At 30.7% G+C, this 20,893-nt stretch overlaps 1 protein-coding gene across 1 annotated transcript; it reads left to right on the top strand.

The window, feature by feature from the left end:
• The first annotated feature begins 3,268 nt into the window (after window positions 1–3,268).
• Window positions 3,269–12,276, top strand: LOC120172273 (uroporphyrinogen decarboxylase 1, chloroplastic-like). The gene is made up of 2 exons (XM_039179769.1): window positions 3,269–3,277; window positions 11,545–12,276. The coding sequence occupies exons 1-2, from the start codon at window positions 3,269–3,271 to the stop codon at window positions 12,274–12,276; spliced, it is 741 nt and encodes a 246-aa protein (XP_039035700.1).
• The last annotated feature ends 8,617 nt before the right edge of the window (window positions 12,277–20,893 follow it).

Here is a 20,893-nt window from a genome sequence, read left to right as displayed (position 1 = left end):
AATGTATGAACACATGGATATCATCAAAAGTGATAATATGAATTGAGTTATAATTCAATTCCCCCTCAAAAGCAATTCCTTAAACTTTATTTCTCCATCCAAACACAACATCCTACAAAATAATGTTATATGTTTCACTTTAAAAATATTTTTAATTATGGAGATCATAAAACTTATAACCCCTAAATCAAGCAGAATAACCAAAGTAATTGCTTATTGTTTTAGAATTTAAATTCTGTTGATATGTCATAACTTATTACAAAAGAGAAAAACTATATTCTGGTTTTATTATTTCTTTTGCCATTATCTTTATATCCACTTTTCAAGTGAGTACTTTCAAACTTTTTATGCTTCCACATTTCTTCCTCTTGCATATAATGAAAAATGAACTCATTTATGATTTCATTTCTCCCTTTGATATGATAAACTCTATAGGAAGCGATACTAAAATTATAAGAATAAGTAATTTTTTGGAAAAACTTGATCTTAAATGCCTTAAGTCTTGAAACAATATGAAACATATTCATAATGTACTCCCTCACATTTCCTTAACCTTTATACTTTATAGACATCAAAGAAGTTAAAAATGATGTCATTTAAACCTTATTGTTTTTGGGAAAACATTTTTCAGTTTCGTCAAGGAAACCATTAGTCTTAGTAATCTTTTCAGATTATGTGTCTTTAAAGGCTTCTAAAATTTTGTACTTCATTACCACTATATTTATGTAATTTGAACAGATTTTACCTCTCAAAATCATTTTGTTGGGTCAATCCAATGGATGAAATAGCCAAGAGGGGTGAATTGGAAATTAAAATATTTGGTGAAACCTTGAGAGAAAAATATAAAATTGAACACAAGAATTTAGAATGGTTCGACTATATCAACCAAAGTCTACATCCACTACCTTAGCTATCTACACTAATGGTTGTCACAAATTCACTAATTTGTATCTACCTTTGAGGATAAGGTGTAACCTTACAACTCCCTCAAAAATTATACCCCAAATTTTTTAGACATTTTCTCAAAGAGAAAATTACAAATTACAAACTTATAAAATCCTCACTAGTAATGTGTTTGCACAATTCAAGAACAAATAAGAACACTTGAGAAATAAATACAAATAAGTAAAAAAAGTATTATTTGAAAGAAAATGGAATATTGAAGAATGTTGACTTGATTTGGATCAAATTTATTGTTTTTGGCTTTCGCTTTTTATCTCTTGTCTTCACATATGACTTGGAATCTTTATTTTATACTCCCTCAATTAATTCCAATCGTTTGAGTTGTTGCGGGAGTGAATAGAGCCGTTGAGAGATAGTTTCCCACATTAAATTTTATCCAGAAGCTTGTAGTATCGGTACTCGATCTCTCAGTATCGATACTCCATGCATTAAATACAAAAATATGATTGTTGGAAAACTCTAGTATCAATACTATTACTAGGGTATCAGTACTACTAAATTTAGTAGTATCGATACTATATATAGTATCGGTACCATTTGACTATACTGGAATTTTGACAGATTCAAAACCAAAAAGGCAGTATCGGTAACACCACTAGGAGTATCGATACTACTATAGTAAGTAATATTGATTCTTTATATAGTATCAGTACCATTTTAGTATTATGTTTGGTCAAACTTGCATACAATGTCGGTACTGCCTTAGTAGTATCATTAATACTTCATAAATTTGGGCTTCAACATAGATATCTGTATCGATACTTCTTGAACATCGATACTTCTTGAACATCATCGGTACTGTTCTAGTAGTATCGGTACTACTATACTTAAAAATCATTTTTGACTCAATTGAAGTTCGAAACCCTTGGTAAAAAATATTTTAAAAATATTTCCAATATAGGACTCAATTTTTCAGTAGAGTGAGAAGTAAAATTGACATTTTAACTTTAAAGATTAATTTATATATTCGGATGACTGAATCGAATATAATCTTAAAATTTATAAAAAAACTATTTAACAATTTTTGGTATATCAAAGTGTTTTCAACAATCTCCCCCTTTTTAATATAAGAAAACATTTAAGAAATTTAAGATTTTCTTGAAAAAATACTCCTGCTTACTCTAACAATTCTCCCATTTTTTTGTTAAATCAAAAAGATAAGTTTAAGAATAAACAAGATAAATAATAAAGTTGTGAAGAGAAAAAGTACCAAACAAGTTAGTCAACATAATTAATATCCATGAGTAAATTCATAGTATGACATGCAAAACCAATTAAAATGCAACTAGCACAGTAAAACGATCAGGCATCCGACGAAGGATTAGGATCCGAATGAGATGTGCGAAAATAAGCAAAGTCTCAAGAGAGAGCATCGAGACTATCCATCATCACGTCGAATTGAGAGAGGATGTCTCGTCAGGAATCCACATGCATCGCTTGTAGTGCTAACTACTGAGAAGCTATCTTGGACACCTGAGTCCCCAAAGCAGTAAAGTGGGACTCCATAGAAGCAAACCTCAAGTCCAATATCTCCATCATGGACTGAATGTAATGAGGCATCGCACCACTGGCTCTAGGAGGCTCTTCAGTAACGTGATTCACTGGATCATCAACGTCATGCAATACATCATAGTCTTGAGGTTGAGCTAGAGCCACTCGAGAAGAACTTGCATCGGGCGTCTCTTTTCCTTTCTTTTGCCAAGTGTCTCTAACGTGAGTCCATTTTGACTTACGAACAGATTTGATATCAATAAGGGTAGTAAAGGGAATGACAGTATGAAGATCGAATCGAATACCGTCTTTTAGAAAGAAATTTCTAAGAAGAGAACAAAAAACAAGAGAGTCGACCCACTTAGAAGAAATATGGTTAACGGTGTCAACTAATTCACCAAAGATTATTTGAGTGAGGTTAATCCTTTTATTTTCTTGAAAGCACTGAAGCCACCAAATTTCAATGATACGAAGAGAAGAATATTTACCTCCGGATGGTCAAAACCACCAAGAGATTATCAAATGAATGAACCTCTCATGAAAATAAAGGACACTAGCGCTCTTCCCTACTTCTAAGGAGGAAGGGACGAAGTCTCGTTCATTATCAATACCAGTGTTTTCAAGGAAAAAAAACATGGGCGATAAACTCGGAATCAAGAGTAATGTATTCCCCTAAAATATATGAGAGAATACTTTCGATGCAAGTGCGAGCTTCATTTTGAACACAATCCGTATTGGAATAAAAAATGCGGACGAGTTGGTGATAAACAATAGGTTTGACTTTGAAAGTGTTATTAAATTTCCAAGCTTTGAAATGGGGAAGGTATTTAAAATTAATGGAGTTCGTAGCCAGAACGGAAAGAAGATGCTCACTCCTAAGGGAATAAGATTCAAAATGATCAAGATATCATGAATAAAGGTTTTGACAATTGGGTTCATTAAAACAAGAGTTCATGATGGTCATTTTATTTGGATTGGAATTAGGATTTGGATGAGGGTTAGGGGGTGGATTAGTAAGAGATGAGGAGGATCAAGAATATTTATGAGACATAATAAGGGTTGGGATAAAGTAAAAAACAATATATATGTATGTATGCAACCAATAAATCCCAAAACTCCATATGAGTCCAAAATTCAAGGCATGATATAATGAAATTAAATTTAAAAAAAATTGGGCCAAAAAGAAAAAAGTGTATATATATATATATATATATATATATATATATATATATATATATATTTGTATGTATATAGATGTAATAATTTTTTTGTTTTAAAAATTTGATTAATTTGACTGAATGCAGTTAAAAAAGGAGTAGATTCTATTGTAGAAATAAAAAAAATAAAGCCCATTCATTCATTTAATAAAAAAACTAATTAAAACTAAGCCTATATTCGAGAAAAATTACCTTGAAAAGTTGTATTGAGATGAAATTGGAGATGAATGCATGAAATTGATGATGCTAGCAGGTAGGAATGATGAAAATCAACACATAATGACTCCAAAATGAGGGAATGAAGTAAATTTTCGAGGGGTTATGGAGGGATTCAGCGGCACTTGAGAGAGTAAAGGAAAACAATAAATAAAAATGTGATTTTTAAGGTAATACATGCTAAACCTGATCAGGAGTATCAATGTTCCAAGGGGAGTCTCGATACTATGAAGCAAAAATCCGACATCGATACTCTATCGAGGCTGCAAGAACAGTATTGGTACTTTATGAAAAATATCGATACTGACAAAGAACAGTATCGGTACTGGATGAACAGTACAGAAACTAAATGCACAAAATAGTCCAAAAATACCACAAATAAGAAAAAAATAGGATGCATATTTTAAAGCATTAATAGTGGTGTAGGCATTCTAGATAGGCAAAGCAAATATGTTCAACCAAGCAAATTTACATTTAAATATAATGTGAACATACTATCAATTTCCATGAAAGTCATAAACTCCCCCTAACTAATAGCATAGAAGGCATTAAAGAGGTTATATTGCATGCATTTTTCATAAAATCATAAAAGTGCATAAATTATTTAAACACAAAGTCAAGGTAGGTTGGTTAGACCTAATTATCTCCTAAGTGCCCAAAATCTTTCTTTGTCTAAATGTTTTGTAAAAATGTCAGTTGCTTGATGCAAAGTATTTATATACTCTAGAACTGTATCTTCTTTTGAGACATGATCTCTAATGAAATGATGTCTAATTTCTATGTGTTTAGTTCTAGAATGTTGGATGGGATTTTTAATGAGACAAATAGCACTAGTATTGTCACACTTGCTAGGAATGGTACCCACATCAATTTCATAGTCTAAAGGTTGTTGTTTCATCCATAAAACCTGTGCATAATAACTACCAGCCGAAATATATTTTGCTTCGGTGGTAGATAGTGCGACACTATTTTGTTTCCTTGAAAACCAAGAAATTAACATATTTCCAAGGAATTGACATCTATCGGAGGTGGTTTTCCTATCTAATTTGCAACCTCCATAATTTATATCTGATAAAGCATGCAAGCTAAAGTTAGAGTCTCTAGGATACCAAAGTCCTATGCTAGGGGTGTCTTTAAGGTATCTAAATATTCTCTTAATGGATTGTAAAACAGACTCCTTAGAACATGATTGAAATATAGCACATAAGCAAAAACTAAACATAATGTCCAATTTACTTGCGGTAAGATAAGATAATGATCCAATCATAGACCTATAAAGTTTAGTATCTACACACTTACCTTCTTCATCTTTGTCAAGCTTTGTAGATGAACTCATAGGAGTGGGTTGGGGTTTCACGTTTTCCAATCCAAACTTCTTGAGCATATATTTGATTTATTTTGCTTGATTGATGAAGGTGCCATCTTTTCTTTGCATGATTTGGAGACCCAAGAAAAATGAAAGCTCATCCATCATGCTCATCTCCAATTCATCTTGCATTAGCTTAGCAAATTCTTGGCAAAGAAAGTCATTAGTAGAACCAAAAATTATACCATCAACATAAATTTGAACTACTAATAAATCTTTACCTTTAATTTTTATAAACAATGTAATGTCAACCCTCCCTTTTGAAAAACCTTTTTCAATAAGGAAATTTGACAATCTTTCATACCAAGTTCTAGGAGCTTGTTTTAAACCATACAAAGCTTTTGTCAACTTGAAAACATGATTTGAAAATTTTGAATCCTCAAAATCGGGAGGTTGTTCCACATACACTTGTTCTTTTATAAAACCATTTAGAAATGGACTTTTAATATCCATTTAAAATAAAGTAAATCCATGATAACATGGAAATGCTAATAACATTCTAATAGCCTCCATCCTAGCTATGGGATCATAAGTTTCATCAAAATATATTCTCTTTTCTTGAGTGTACCCTTGAGCAACAAGTCTAGCCTTGTTTTTCACTATATTACTACTTTCATATAATTTATTCCTAAATACACATTTAGTACCTATAGTAGACTTATTACTAGGCCTTTCAACTAATGTCCACACTTGACTTCTCTCAAATTGATTTAACTCATCTTGCATAGCCATAATCCAATGATCATCATTTAATGCTTCTTTGATATTCTTAGGCTCTATTCATGAGATAAATACAACATAATTACAAGTATTTTTAAGAGAAGATCTAGTGGTTACCCCTTTTGATGGATCGCCCAAAATTTCACCATCCTTTACATAGTTGTACTCCCTTGGGTATGTGACTTCCTTTTCCTCTAGAGTTAGATTCTTGAAGACAACTTGAGTTTCTTCATTCTTCACTTCTTTCGATGATGATTTACCAACTTCATTTGGATTTAAGATACCTACATCATCATCATTACAATAATCCTTCCTCGGAAGGAGATTATCATCGAAAACAACATGTATTGACTCTTATACCACAAGAGTTCTTTTATTAAAGACTCGATAAGCTTTAGAATTTAAAGAGTAACCAAGAAAAATTCCTTCATCACTTTTTTCATCAAATTTGCCAAGATTGTTTTTTCCATTATTTAAAACAAAATACTTGCATCGAAAAGGATGAAAATAACTAATGTCAGGATTTAAAAAAAAAAGTTTATATGGAGTTTTCTTTTAAAAAGGCCTAATCATTACTCTATTAATTACATAACAAGCATTATTTGTGGCTTCCTCCCAAAAGTACTTTGGCAAATTGTTTTCACAAAGCATGATCCTAATCATTTCTTCTAAAGTTATATTTTTCCTCTCAACAACTCCATTTCGTTGAGGGGTTCTAGGGGATAAAAATTATGGCTAATTCCATTTTAATTACAAAAATCATCAAACCCAAGATTTTCAAATTCAGTTCCATGGTCACTCCTAACACTTGAAATAGAGTAATCCTTTTCATTTTGGATTATTTTAGAAAAAAAATGAAGAAATACTCTAAAGCTTCATCTTTTGTACTTAAGAAAAGAACTCAAGTAAACCTACAGTAGTTATCAACCAATACAAATGGATATTATTTTCAACCCAAGCTAGTAGTTATAATAGGCCCAAAAAGATCTATATGGATCAATTGTAATACTCTACTAGATGATACATCATTAATAGGTTTAAAGGAAGTTATTTTGTGTTTTCCTTTTGCACATGCATCACATATTTTATCAAGATAAAATTTTATCTTAGGCGAGCCTCTTACAAGATTGCTTAGAACAAATTTTTATAAAACACTCATGCTAGCATGTCCAAGTTTTCTATGCCACAACCAACAATCATACTCATCTTTAGCAACTAAACATACATTAGACATGTTAATATTATCTAGATGCACCATGTAAATATATCCTATTCTATTACCAACAAGCATAATCGTATTAGATGCGATCTCAATAATTTTGCAACCATTAGACTCAAATAAGACATTGTATCTCTTATCATGTAATTAACTAATACTAATAAGATTATACTTTAACCCATTTACATATAAAACATTTTCAATAAGAATGGAAGAGTTGTTACCAATATAACCAATTCTTTCAATGTGAACTTTTGAGTTGTCACCAAAGGTTACTACTCCTCCACTTTTAGCATTAAGCTCCCAATACTGCTCTTATCACCGGTCATGTGTCTTGAGCATCCACTATCAAGGTACCATGAGTTTGAACTTTTATTTTGTGCCTTGTAGCAATGCTCCTCCACCTACAAACATAGACCAAGTTCTGAGTTTTGGTACTCAAATTCTTTTGGGTCCATAGGAATTAGTTCTCAATAATCTAGCCCCTTAGGTATCCATTTTTCTAGGATATCCTTGTCTTTAGAAGTAATGTGTCCTTTAAGGACCCATATGCTTCTAACAACTTTCTCATTTGAGGTTTTTTGGGGACCTCTATGATTGTATGGTCTAAAGCTATTTCTAACATAGTTGGATTTATAATTTTTTCCTTTTTTCAAAATGATTTATTCCAACTTTGTTAAAAGAAGCATTAAGATCATCCAGTTTTTTTATGATCATCATGAACCTTTGAAAGTAGGTTGTGCAAGTCATGATTTTTATTTTCAAACGCCTTTAGTTTGACTTGCATATCCTTGACCTTACTTTTAAGTTCATTGTTGGTCTTGGATAAGAGATCATTTTCATTTTTCAATTTTGAAATATTCTTCTTTTGTTTTGAAAGCATGATCTTAAATTTGGAGGCCAATTCAGCATAAGTCTCTTGCAACACATCAAAAGAATATTCATTTAATGTAGATGAGTTAGAGGTTACCTTAGATTCCCCCTCAATGGCCATGAGACACAAGTTGGCGACCTCTTCCTCCTCTTGATTGGATGACTCATCATCACTCCATGTAGCTACATGTGCCTTGTGTTTCTTCTCAGAGGATCCCTTCTTCTTTAATTGTGGGCATTCAAATTTAACATGCCCTGGCTTTTTGCACTCATAGCAAATTATAGGTTCCTTCTCCTAAGATTCATTCTTGAAGCCTTTTTTTTCTTTGGAATCTTCTTCCTTTGTTGGACTTCATGAATCATTCGAATCTTTTGGAAAACATTGTCATTTATTCATCCTCATTTTCATCATTTGAGTCACTCTCTTCTTTGGTGGATTTGAGAGAAACACAAATCTTTTTCTTCTTTTCCATTTTCTTTTTTCTTCATGTTTATTTTCTTGAACTTTTTCTTCCTTCACCATCATTTCATGAGTAAGCAAGGATCCAATGAGCTCATCTAAGGTGAAAGTCTTTAGATTCTTTGCTTCAACTATAGCGGTCTTCTTAGATTGCCATGACTTGGGAAGACCGTAGATTATCTTTCTAGAGAGCTTCTTATTAGGAACATCTTCTCCAAAGCCTTTGAGACCATTGACAATAACTGAAATTTGATCGGTCATGGATTTAATGTCTCCATCCGGTCTCATCTTGAAGTTTTCATAGCTATGATTGAGAAGACTAATTTTAGTTTATCTTACCTCATTTATTCATTTATGAGTAACTTCAAGTTTATCCCAATCTCATTGGCATTGGAACAAGATGATACTCTCCCATATTCATCGGGGCCAAGTACACAATAAAATGTGCATTGCCTTTGCATTGAGTTGGAATAATTTATTTTCTTCTTCACTCCACATCTCCAATTTTCTAGTTGGAGTAGAGTGACATTTAATCATGATGCTCCATGCACCCAAATCACTTGCTTGAATAAAGAGTTTTATCATATTTTTCCAATAGGCATAATTGGCTCCATTGAAGTATGAATGCTTGTTGATAGCTTGAGAGTCACTAAAAATGTCGAAACTTAATGTAAAGGCCATGGATGACTTGGCTGATAATTGAACTCCTTTAGGATCTTTTTAAGAGGTGGTTAAACCTTATAATTAGTCTATCTCTAATACCAATTATTGAGTCAATCGAATGAATGAAATAGCCAAGAGGGGGTGAATTGGAAATTAAAATTTTTTGTGGAAGCTTGAGAGAAAAATATAAAGTTGAACACAAGAATTTAGAGTGGTTCGACTTTATCAACCAAAGTCTACATCCATTACTTTAGTTATCCACACTAAGGATTTTCACAAATTCACTAATTTGTATCTACCTTTAAAGATAAGGTGTAACCTAACAACTCCCTCAAAAATTATACCCCAAATTCTTGAGACACTTTCTCAAAGAGAAAATTACAAATTGCAAACTTATAAAATCCTCACTAGGAATGTGTTTGCACAATTAATGAACAAATAAGAACACTTGAGAAATAAATACAAACAAGTACAAAAAATGTTCTTTAAATGCAAAAGGAATATTGAAGAATGTTAACTTGATTTGGCTCAAATTTGTTGTTTTTGGCTTTCTCTTTTTATCTATTGGCTTCACATATGACTTGGAATCTTGATTTTATACTCCCTTAATTAATTCCAACCCTTTGGGTTGTTGTAGGAGTGAATAGAGCTGTTGAGAGGTAGTTTCCCGCAATAAATGTTGTCCAGAAGCTTGTAGTATCGGTACTCGGTCTCTCAGTATCGATACTCCCTACATTAAATACAAAACTATGACCGTTGGAAAACTCTAGTAACGATATTGTTACAAGGGTATCAATACTACTATATTCAGTAGTATCGATACTATATATAATATCGGTACCATTTGAGTATACTAGAATTTTGACAGATTCAAAACCAAAAAGGTAGTATCTGTACTTCTATACTAAGTAGTATCAATACTATATATAGTATCGCACTACAACAAATTTATCAATTTATGACAAAATTTCTATATGACGTTACGTATATCGTCACAAAACATACTATAATGTGACGTTTTTTTTTTTATTTTTGTCATATTTATTGATTAATGATATATCTTTTATGACAATTTTAAAAATGATCATTGATTTTTGTCACTATATGTTTGGCACCAAAATCTTCCCACCAAAGTCTTTGGTGGGAAACCTTTTAATGACATTTAGATAAAATAATGACGTTGTAAAATTGTCTCCAATAAAAAACATGTATTAGTGACGATTTATTATAATGACGATTCAATTTGAATTAATGGTGTTGCACATTTGTCATTAATAAGTTTTATTTGTGACAATTTAATTTGTCATGTTTTATAAGACACTAAAAGTGACATTTTATTATTGTCACAAAAAAAATTGTTTAGCACGACGAAATCAATTATTTGTCACTTGTTTTTATCTCTTATTTTTATATGACGATTTTAAAAGACGTCATGAAAAGATGTCACTTAATGTTAAAAAATAAGATAATCTAACAACCTTATTAAATAATACAATGTATAGAGTTTTTTTTGTGTTTTTTATTTTATTTACATTATTTTATATTAGATTATCAAACATTCAAAGATTTTTTAGAGTAAAACATAAAATAATAAATCGAAAAAAATAAATAACCATAAGATTTTTATATATTATTATACTTCTATGTTTTCCATGATGTTACATCAAAGTGTTTAGAAAAAAATAGATATTTATATTTGATCATAGAAATACCCATAAAATTTTAGTATATTTAGATACATATAATATCAATAATTTTAAAATATAAAATATCACTCTTTTATATATACAAAAACTAATATTATAAAACATGTATATGTTTTGAATTTTTTTTTTAGGATTATTGTTGTCCCTCCTAACACATTTTTAATTGAATCAAACTTTGCATTGGAGTAATTATTTATTATGAAATTGTTAAAAATAGTATTTACTTCATTATTTTATAATTTTAAAATTTCAAAAGAGAAATCTTTTTTTCTATTTTAAATTATTACTATTTTAATAAGTAATCTTTAAATAATATCAAAACCATAAATAAAAATATATTTTAATAATAAAAGATTTTAAATGTAAAAGAAAGGAAAACATAATAAAAAGGCACTAATGACTAAAATAAAATTCCACGAAAACTAAGGGGCTATATTCACAAATTTAAAAAAGAAAAAGCCTTGAAATGAGGACCAAAATGTGTTACTTTAAACATGGACAGGACCCTTCAATGATTAACCTAAATAAAGAAAAATAGGTTGATTCTATCCCTAAACGACAACATGTGAAGTATTTTAATAAAATTTAATTAGTTTAATATAAACCTACACTTCATTTTTAATAACCCTCTGTCGCCGTTCACTCTCTAGACAACCCACTTCCCCATTTTATTTCTTTTAAGTCTCCCTTCTTGGAGCTGCTTTTCAATAGCAAGTGCTTACAGTTCCGTGGGAGTTAAATCCTCAAGCTTGACAGTGCGGTTGAGTTTTAACTCAAATGAAACTAGTAATTTCCCTGGAGCTTTTGTTTCTTCTCCTAAAAGAATGAGAATTAAGAAGTTCTCAGTAGCTTGCTCTTCTTCTAGTACTGATCCATTGTTGGTTAAAGCTGCAAGAGGAGATCCTGTAAGTCGTCCTCTTGCATGGATGATACGCCAGGCAGGAAGGTATATGACTGTTTACAGAAAGCTTGCAGAGAAACATCCGTCTTTCAGAGAGAGGTCTGAGACAACTGATCTCATTGTGGAAATTTCTTTGCAGCCTTGGGAAGCTTTCTGTCCTGATGGAGTTATAATTTTCTCTGATATTCTTACTCCACTGCCTGCATTCGGTCTCTCGTTTAACATTGAAGAAGTAAGGGGTCCTGTCATTCATTCACCGATGCACTCTGAGGATTGCTTGAAGGCATTGCATCCTATTGACTTGGAGAAACTACATTTTGTTAGGGAGTCCCTTAAGATTTTGCGCCAGGAGGTTGGAGATCATGCAGTAGTGCTGGGTTTTTTCGGAGCACCTTGGATAATTGCAACATATATAGTAGAGGGAGGTACAACCCGCACTTACACAAACATAAAGAGTATGTGCCACACATCACCAAATTAATATTTAATACTTAATAATTATAAAAATAAAAATAATAACAATAAAAAATAAAAATCCCGGACAAAACGAGTGTCTACACTATATTCTATACTGAGATAAATTTGCTGTATAATTTTATTATTTTTATAATTATTTTTTGTTTTGATTCAGATTGCAGTAGTACAAAGGTTTCTCCAACTTTAATTTGCAGGTAATTGTTCGTTTTCTTTTAAATTTATTTTCTTCGTTGTTAAATATGGTTTTTTATATTGTTGAATTCATATGGTTTAGGGTTAGTTTTATTATTCGATTTCTGATTTTTTGTTAAACGTTGTTGTTTTTTACAAAATAATTGTTAGTTTTTTCTTTTAAATTTTGCTAAACGTTGCTTCTTTTTACAAAATAATTTTTAGTTTTTCTTAAATTTTGCTAAATGTTGCTGCTTTTATTATTCGATATTGTGCAATCTGATTGGAAAAATCATTCAAAAACCTGTGCATGTCTTGTTTCCTTTTCACATTGATAATTCTTCATTTAATAAATAATTGTTTATGACGTAAATTTCACCTTCACAAAGTATGCTCAAACTCTGCTATGTATTTATGCTTCCTTTGGGTGCATGTGTTTGTGAATTTTGAATTTATATCATTCTTTTTATTTATGTTAATTTATTTACATTTCCATTTAAACTGATTAAAAATATTGTTATTAGCATCATTTCAGTGTAAGTTTACAAAATTCTGTAATTTAGCATAATTATTAATGCAGTTGAATTGCAAATGAATCATTCTCTTAGTGTAACCGAATTGTTGTGTTTATGAATTAAGTTGTAGAATGCTCTGTCAGTGGAGAGCAGCTGTGCTATAATAATTGATGATTTTGGTTGTGGTTTAATGCGTCTTTGCATTTCCCTCTAATATCTAAGAGCAATCGATTGCAAAAGCTGGTGAAAGTATTTATAATAGTTTTTCTATATGTTTTAGGATGACACTAGGCAAAGTATCTCGTAAAAGGATTGGAACACAAGAAAATGAAACTCAAAAAGTCTCCGGTAAACTAAATCGAACCCAAGAATCTGAACCTCAACAAGTTACTGATGCTCCAAATCAAACACATGAAGAAATTGATCCAGATACAACAATTGAAAATTCAAGTGCCATCACTTCAATTTTCAGGTAAACAATATAGTTAATCAAATAAAAATTATTATATAATATTAATTGTAGTAACTAATATTGATTATCTTAATTTGTAGCTTCAAATGATACCACAAACTCAACATCAACAGAACCACAATCGACTCAAGGTTTGGATTGAGATTGTTACAACGAAATATTCTACAAGTCATATTATTATCATATTATTTTTATTTTCTGTAAACATTTAAACATTTTTATATTTATAGAATGAAATTATTATGTATTTAGTGAAATATTTGTGTAAATCTTATTATTTTGCAATAAGTGAACTATTTCATTTTTTATTTAGATTTGTATAAATAATTTTATTTTAATATATATTGTCATTAAAAATGTCATAGAATATAAATTATTTGTGTTTTGCTACAATATCTCTTTCGTCACATATACGTTGATTTTAATGCATTATTTGTGATAATATAAATAATCAATAACGGAATCTTATTTAATTTAGTGATGTAACCAACTATCATAGAATTTAAATTATAAAGTGACGTTATGCATAAACGTCATTCATAATATTATTAGGTAACATTTATATTATGTCACTAAAAAATGTGAATATATCTCTTTCGTCACATATAGGTTGATTTTAATGTATTATTCGTGACAAAATAAATCATTAATAATGAAATTTTACATAATTTAGTGACATAATTAGTTGTCATTGAATATTAATTATATAGTGACGTTATATATAAATGTCATCCATGCTACTATTAGGTGACGATATGCTACGTTACTAACAATGTGACAATTTTATTTTCGTCACGTATACAATGAAATTATTGTGGTATTGGACAAAAGTAATTGTCACTGAATGCAAATTAAACTGTGACGTTATCCATTAGCGTCACTATATATTTAACAATACATGACAATAACACATACATCGTCACTTTTGATATTTAGTGACACACCTAGGGTGACGATCGTCGTGACATTGACTTTTACATCACAAAATACATCTAGTGACATAAATTGAAGTTTTAGTGACAATAACCTATATGCCACTAATAAGAAATTTTGTTGTAGTGTCGGTACCATTTTAGTATTTTGTTTTGTCAAACTTGGATACATTATCGTTATTGCCTTAGTAGTATGGGTACTGCTTCATAATTTTGGGCTTCAACATCGATATTTGTATTGATACTTCTTGTACAGTATCGGTACTGTTCTAGTAGTATTGGTAGTACTATACTTAAAAATCATTTTTGACTCGATTGAAGTTCGAAACTCTTAGTAAAAATTATTTCAAAAATATTTCTAATATAAGACTCAATTTTTCAGTAGTGTGAGGAGTAGAATTGACCTTTTAACTTTAAAGAATAATTTATATATTCAAATGACTTAATCGATTATAATCTTAAAATTTGTAAAAAGCTATTTAACAATTTTTGTTATATCAAAATATCAAAGTGTTTTCAACACACTCATACCAATTAAGGATGTTATCCCTTATGAGAGGTGTAAATTGTTCTTTATGTAGTACAAAGTTTATGTTCATGCAATCAAAACCTTATGTAAGTGCATTTTTTCATTTCTTGGGATTTGTTTTCTTAAGCATGAACATAAAATGTATAACAGAAGTTATTGTGATAGCAGTAAATAAATAATTAGCTGAATACATAACAAAACATAAATAAAACTGAAGCTCACATCTTAAGCAAACAAATAAATTAAAAAATAATGGTTAATTCATATCTCAAGATACCAAACACTATATCAATATCGAGTCTTTGGATAGTAATATTAACAGTAAATGATACTATTGTTGTAGTAATCAAACATTGACAATAAGTTATGTCGAACAAAAAACTAATCTTTGGAATAATGTAAAATACCTTATAATTGTCACATATTATTATCACAAGTGTCGTTTGAAATCCGACCAAATATTAACTTTCTTTTTGATCAATTAATAAACACGTGAATCAATAGAAACATATAATCATCTTGATATTTTAAATAAATTAGTCTACACAAAAGATGACACTTTGGCTACATTAAGTTTCAACTAATCTATCAAAATAACAATATAAATAAAACCATTTAAATATTTTAACCAATCAATTTCTATTAATCCTATCTTTTAACTAAATTAAAAGATAATCAAAATAATAATAAATTTTTGAATACATTTAAACTTTATTTCAAGATATCATATTTGTCGATACTCATTTTCGTCCGAGATTTTTAGTAGAATATATATATATATATATATATATTTGGTTAAGTTGGTTTTCTAAATATATAATATAATATAATATAATAATTGAATATTATATTATATTATATTATATTATATTATATTATATTATATTATATTATATTATATTATATTATATTATATTATATTATATTATATTATATTATATTATATTCACGTATGCTTGTATTTAGTACAACAAATGTGCATGCTTACATATTGTATATATCTTAGCTAGATTATTTTATGCTAACCTTTATTATTTTGTTTATAGGTTCATTACAGGACCCAAACAAGTGACCCAATAAAGGCCCAAAACTAAAATTTACAACGCAATAACCCAATCAAAGAAGTCTAAAACAGGTCCATGTGTAGAACCTAACAGATAGGGTTTCTAGATTTTCATCCAGGCGCCACCAAATCTAGAACCGTTAGATTCAAGGCTGATCTAACTGTGCAAGGGGATTAGAGTCTAGGGTTTTATAACTCTTCTTTGAGCCGTATATCAAGAACCACGCGATTGCCTTTGATCTAGGACCCAGATTAACCAAGAAAAAGCCAAGGTTTGGGAAACCCTAGCTGTTCCTACCTCTAATAAAGATTGATCGTGGGGTTTATCTAGAGTTAGATACATCAAACTCTAACTCGTCATTTGGAGATCCCATGGCCACCACGCGCTCAGATATGGTCCCAAGGAACCCATTCGTCCTCTCTGAATGCCATATAGACTATACCCTAATAACCGCCTTGTTCGCATCCCTACCTTGTCCCCTCTGCCATAACAGTGATAGCGGTAGAGGCCTTCCCTCGCAGAAAATAGCAAAGGCTATCGAGAACCTCTCTCAACCGTTTGATGAAGCCATGCAAACTAGATCCACGACGAGAGGGGATTTATCCCCAAGGCTGACATGCAAAGCACAAAAAAGGGAATCGAAAACTAAAAGGGGGGATATAAAAACAGGAAACAACCAAGATAACGGGACCCCCTATTAGAATCCTTCAAATCAGCAACCAAAAGAAGTAACAAAGGGGAAAACGAGAGAAATCGAAGGAAAACCCAAAGAGAAGGAAAAAAAAGGAGAAATCCTTACCTCTTCATGTCTTCATCGGAGCAAAAGGGAGGATTTCTTCGGTTGAAGGTAATAAATACCCTTTGAACCTTTCGATTTAGGGTTTTGCATTGAGTTGAGGGTTGGTTTTTTAAGGGATTTTTGGAGTCTTAAAGGTTGTTTTAGTGTTGTTTGGGTCGAGAGAAGTGCTTTAGGGTACTGAAAGAGGAATTTTGGGGTTCCATCTCCATGGTTGGTCACCTATCTCCATGGTTCCTCCTCATAGAGAGAAGAAAAGATGGGAGAGTTTTGTGGGAAAATGGTTTTCTATTTTGGGCAAAAAATAGAGAAGTTGCAAAATGAGAATGTGTGGCCATTTTTGGCTTTGTTTTAGGTTTTTATACCAAGCACCATACGACGCTGTTTTAGGTGGAGTCAGAGCTTTTTAGCGTTTGGTTTATTCCCTTGAGAGGTCCTCAAATTTGTGTATATATATATTTTTTGTTTTGGTCGTTCGAATAAGACGTGGGTTATTTATGATTCAAGCACTTTAATTTATTTACGTTTATGTTTTAATCCATGCTTGCTTTTAGATACTGTTTAATTTAGTTACATATGATGTTGGTTTATTTACATAATTAGTCCTTATTACTTTTCTTAATTGCGATGTGTACCTTACTTTAGGTGATTGATTTATATATGTTGTCCCTGTACTTTTATTTCTTTTATCTTAGTTCTTATATTTTAATACATGCACATATCTCATAGTTGTAAGTAATATTTTAATATATATAGTTAGAAATTGTTATTATTAAATATGTTTTATAGCAAAGAACGTATTTCTATCTCAAAGATGATATTTCTTTTTTAAAAATTTTATATTGCTTTTATGAAAAAATGTTATTTTTTAATACTAAATTTGTTTATGAGGTCTATTTATGTTCGACTAGCATATAGAAGACCTCTAAATACCTGGAGTGTCCTTTCAAAGATTATTCGAATAAAACTGTCATCTTTTTATATATTTTATAGTATTTCTTTTAATATATATATATATATATATATATATATATATATAATACTTTTTTTATTTTAAGTAAATATACTTTTTTATATACACTTGTACATTTAATATCAAATTATTTTAATAAAAATAAAATTTATTTTATTTTATGGTAACGTCTCGAGCAAAGGGTGATTTGTGGGAAAAATCTAAAAACTTGTATTGCGATTCCTTAAGATGCAAGAGTGAAAATATATCCCATCAAATTTTAAATTTAGTAAATATAAATATTGATTATATCATGTTTATTATTTATTATTTTTCATCTGTTATATTATATTTGATATTTCATCAATCTTGTACATGTCATTTTATTACTGTTGCATTAATAAATCATACATTTCTCTTTTCGTTTTCTAAAATAAGTAAAGATAATGTTGTCATGCGTCGCGATTTAATGAAATTGCATCCAAGATGATTGTATTTTAATTTTCATTATTTCAAGTAGTAAGGAGACATTCTTTTTAAATAAACCCGAGTGAATTATATCATTTTCATCGAGTCAAGTATTTAAAAATGAGATCCTAATTTTTTTTTTAATTCATAGAAATTAAGAGGATTGTAATTTAAATTTTGAATTCAAATTTGTAAAATTTTATTATTTTAGACAACATATAATCAAAGGGTACCAACTTTGGACGATGTGGGTTGCTTACCTTTCTCCATGTATAATCGACTCTTGAATTCTTAAAAATGAATTTTTGGTTAAACAAAGTCTATTTTTATCTTTTAACTTAATTTTTTGGAAAATTATTTCCAAAATAAAACCAAATTTTTTCCAAACATAGTCGAATGGCGTTCCCAAGCTTAAAGATCGTTTCAACAGTTTGGTAACTCCACTGGGGATTGATTAGAGAGTTAAGCCTTACTCAATTATATGTTGTCCGAGTGCTTGACAGTTTATAAACTTGAACCTTTATTTGAGTTATGATCTTTTTAATTTCGATTCTCATAATCATGCATCATTTTTATTTCCTGTAAATATTTGTACTAATGTTGGATTTCATTGTTCTCAGACTTCAAAAAATAAATCAATCCTTTTCTGATTTTTTGGTAAAAGGTTTGTGAGTTCTTTCTCACACACGTCATGTGCAATAACATGTCATAAGCTATATACTCGAGCTCTATTCCTCTAAGTGGGAGTGAGTCGCTATTTCCTTCGTGAGTACCCCTCCGCATAGGCCAATGAATCACTCTATGAGTACGTGCCCTTATAATATTCGTTAGCATCCCTTCATGTTAGATATAAGAAATGTATTCTCTCGAATTGGATTCGATCTGTTTAAGTTTATAATGGATGAGGATTGAGGGTCTGGAAGCCTAAGGGGGAATCGACAAAGATAATTCGAATACCCTTTTCCCTATAACCGAAATCATGCATATAGTGAACCCCTTCCCATTAGAAATCATGCCAAAACTCTGTCCGACAATAATCACCCTAATAAGTACACAAAGGAAGAATGACTCCTAACCTTTACCTTTTATTTCAAATGATAAATTTATTTTCGAATAAAAGAATGCAAACTAGACACCATGTTGTTAGGTTTCGTTTCCCTAATTCAAGTGTTTTGGGTAATTCTAAATGTTTTGGGTAGAAAACAGGTATGGGTAGGTTTGTTGTTTACATAAAAAACATGTTTTTGTAGATACCATGATGTTGTAGACAATATTTACGTTACCTTTATCTTATTATCCCAACTAACTTGTGTTTCCTTTTGTTTTTTCTTTGCTTTTCATTTGTTTTGTTGAATATCATCAAAATGTAATGAAAGAAGGCACTGATCCACATGTGACTATCTCATTGGAAAATTTTCTTACATGGAGAAAAAGTATTAGAATCAAGATAACTCATATACCAAAATACGTGTATGGTCTGAGACTGCACGAAAGGAGTGAAGAGACGGTTTTCCAGAAGGCTCTGTATTAAAGTTGACCGAATACACTCACATCAATGTTAAACAAATGGACATCGAAGCTTTGAAAAATGATATGAAATAGTTTGAAGATAAGTGAGAAGCAAACCCTTCGAAGCATGTATGACAACATTGCAAACTTGATTTTTGTTCCTGTAGATGAACTTTTGATCCAAGCTATGATCCAAGTTTGGAATTCAGCCTAAATTTGCTTTACATTCAACAAACATAACATGAAACCAAGCATCGAAGAGTACACTACTTTGTTTCACTTTGAGAAGGTTCAAGTCGATCGAATCCATAACATGCCTTCCAAACCTTAGTCTTTTTAAAACAAAATAGTAGCAATTATTGGAATGGGCGAGAAATGGGCCCTTAGAGTAAATCAAGAAAAGAAGGGAAAATGAGGGTGTTGAATGGCTAGATATCAGGAAAGTCATTGAAACGCACCTTGATGGTGACAAGAAGTTAATTTTATTAGCCCTAGTCTTGTAATGTTTCAAAAAATCCTTGGATATATAGAAGCAGCTATGTGGGATTTGTTTGACCAGTTAAAAAGACAAGTCAACCCTGCACTATCGATGTTAGCCGAAACTTTCAGACCTTTAAGCGCTTGTTGCAAATATGGATGAGGGCGATTAATGTGATGCATTCATCTACAGATAGTGTAGATTCAAATCCATTTTTAGAAGGTGGAGAAGGCGTCTATTAAGGTGATGACAACCTCTTACTCTCCGTTGGCAAATTTTTTGAGCAAGAATGGACAACGAACATGTCTAAAGAAAAATGGGATAACGTCTTTAGAAACCTTAAGGAAGAATATATTGTATGGAAAGTGTCATGGTTTTCTCAAAGATATGTTCTCTACCGCATACGTGACCATAACTGGGTAATGTTTCTAGGAATATGAACAGTTACTGGATATGCCCCACTTTTGGTTCTAAGGCAATACGGATCTCGTTAATTTATGTTCGTCACCCAAGGGTTAGCTAAGTATGAGTTCCCTTTTCCAGGAGGGCACTTTAAGTCAAAGATCCTAGAAATTTCTGAACAATAGAGCAAAACTTTCTGAAGCAGGTTAGCATCAATAACAGTCATGGTGAACCCTAATTATGAAGATTGGATACTTCAAAAAAGAATTAAGAATCTTCCAGAACATAATGAGGAAAGTGTCTCAATGGAAGAAGTACTAAGAGAGGTCCCTT

This window comes from Hibiscus syriacus, unplaced genomic scaffold (genome assembly GCF_006381635.1).
Source record: "Hibiscus syriacus cultivar Baekdansim isolate YM2019G1 unplaced genomic scaffold, ASM638163v2 tig00111848_pilon, whole genome shotgun sequence".
Taxonomy (NCBI): Eukaryota; Viridiplantae; Streptophyta; class Magnoliopsida; order Malvales; family Malvaceae; genus Hibiscus; species Hibiscus syriacus.
This window is presented reverse-complemented; position numbering and strand designations above follow the sequence as displayed.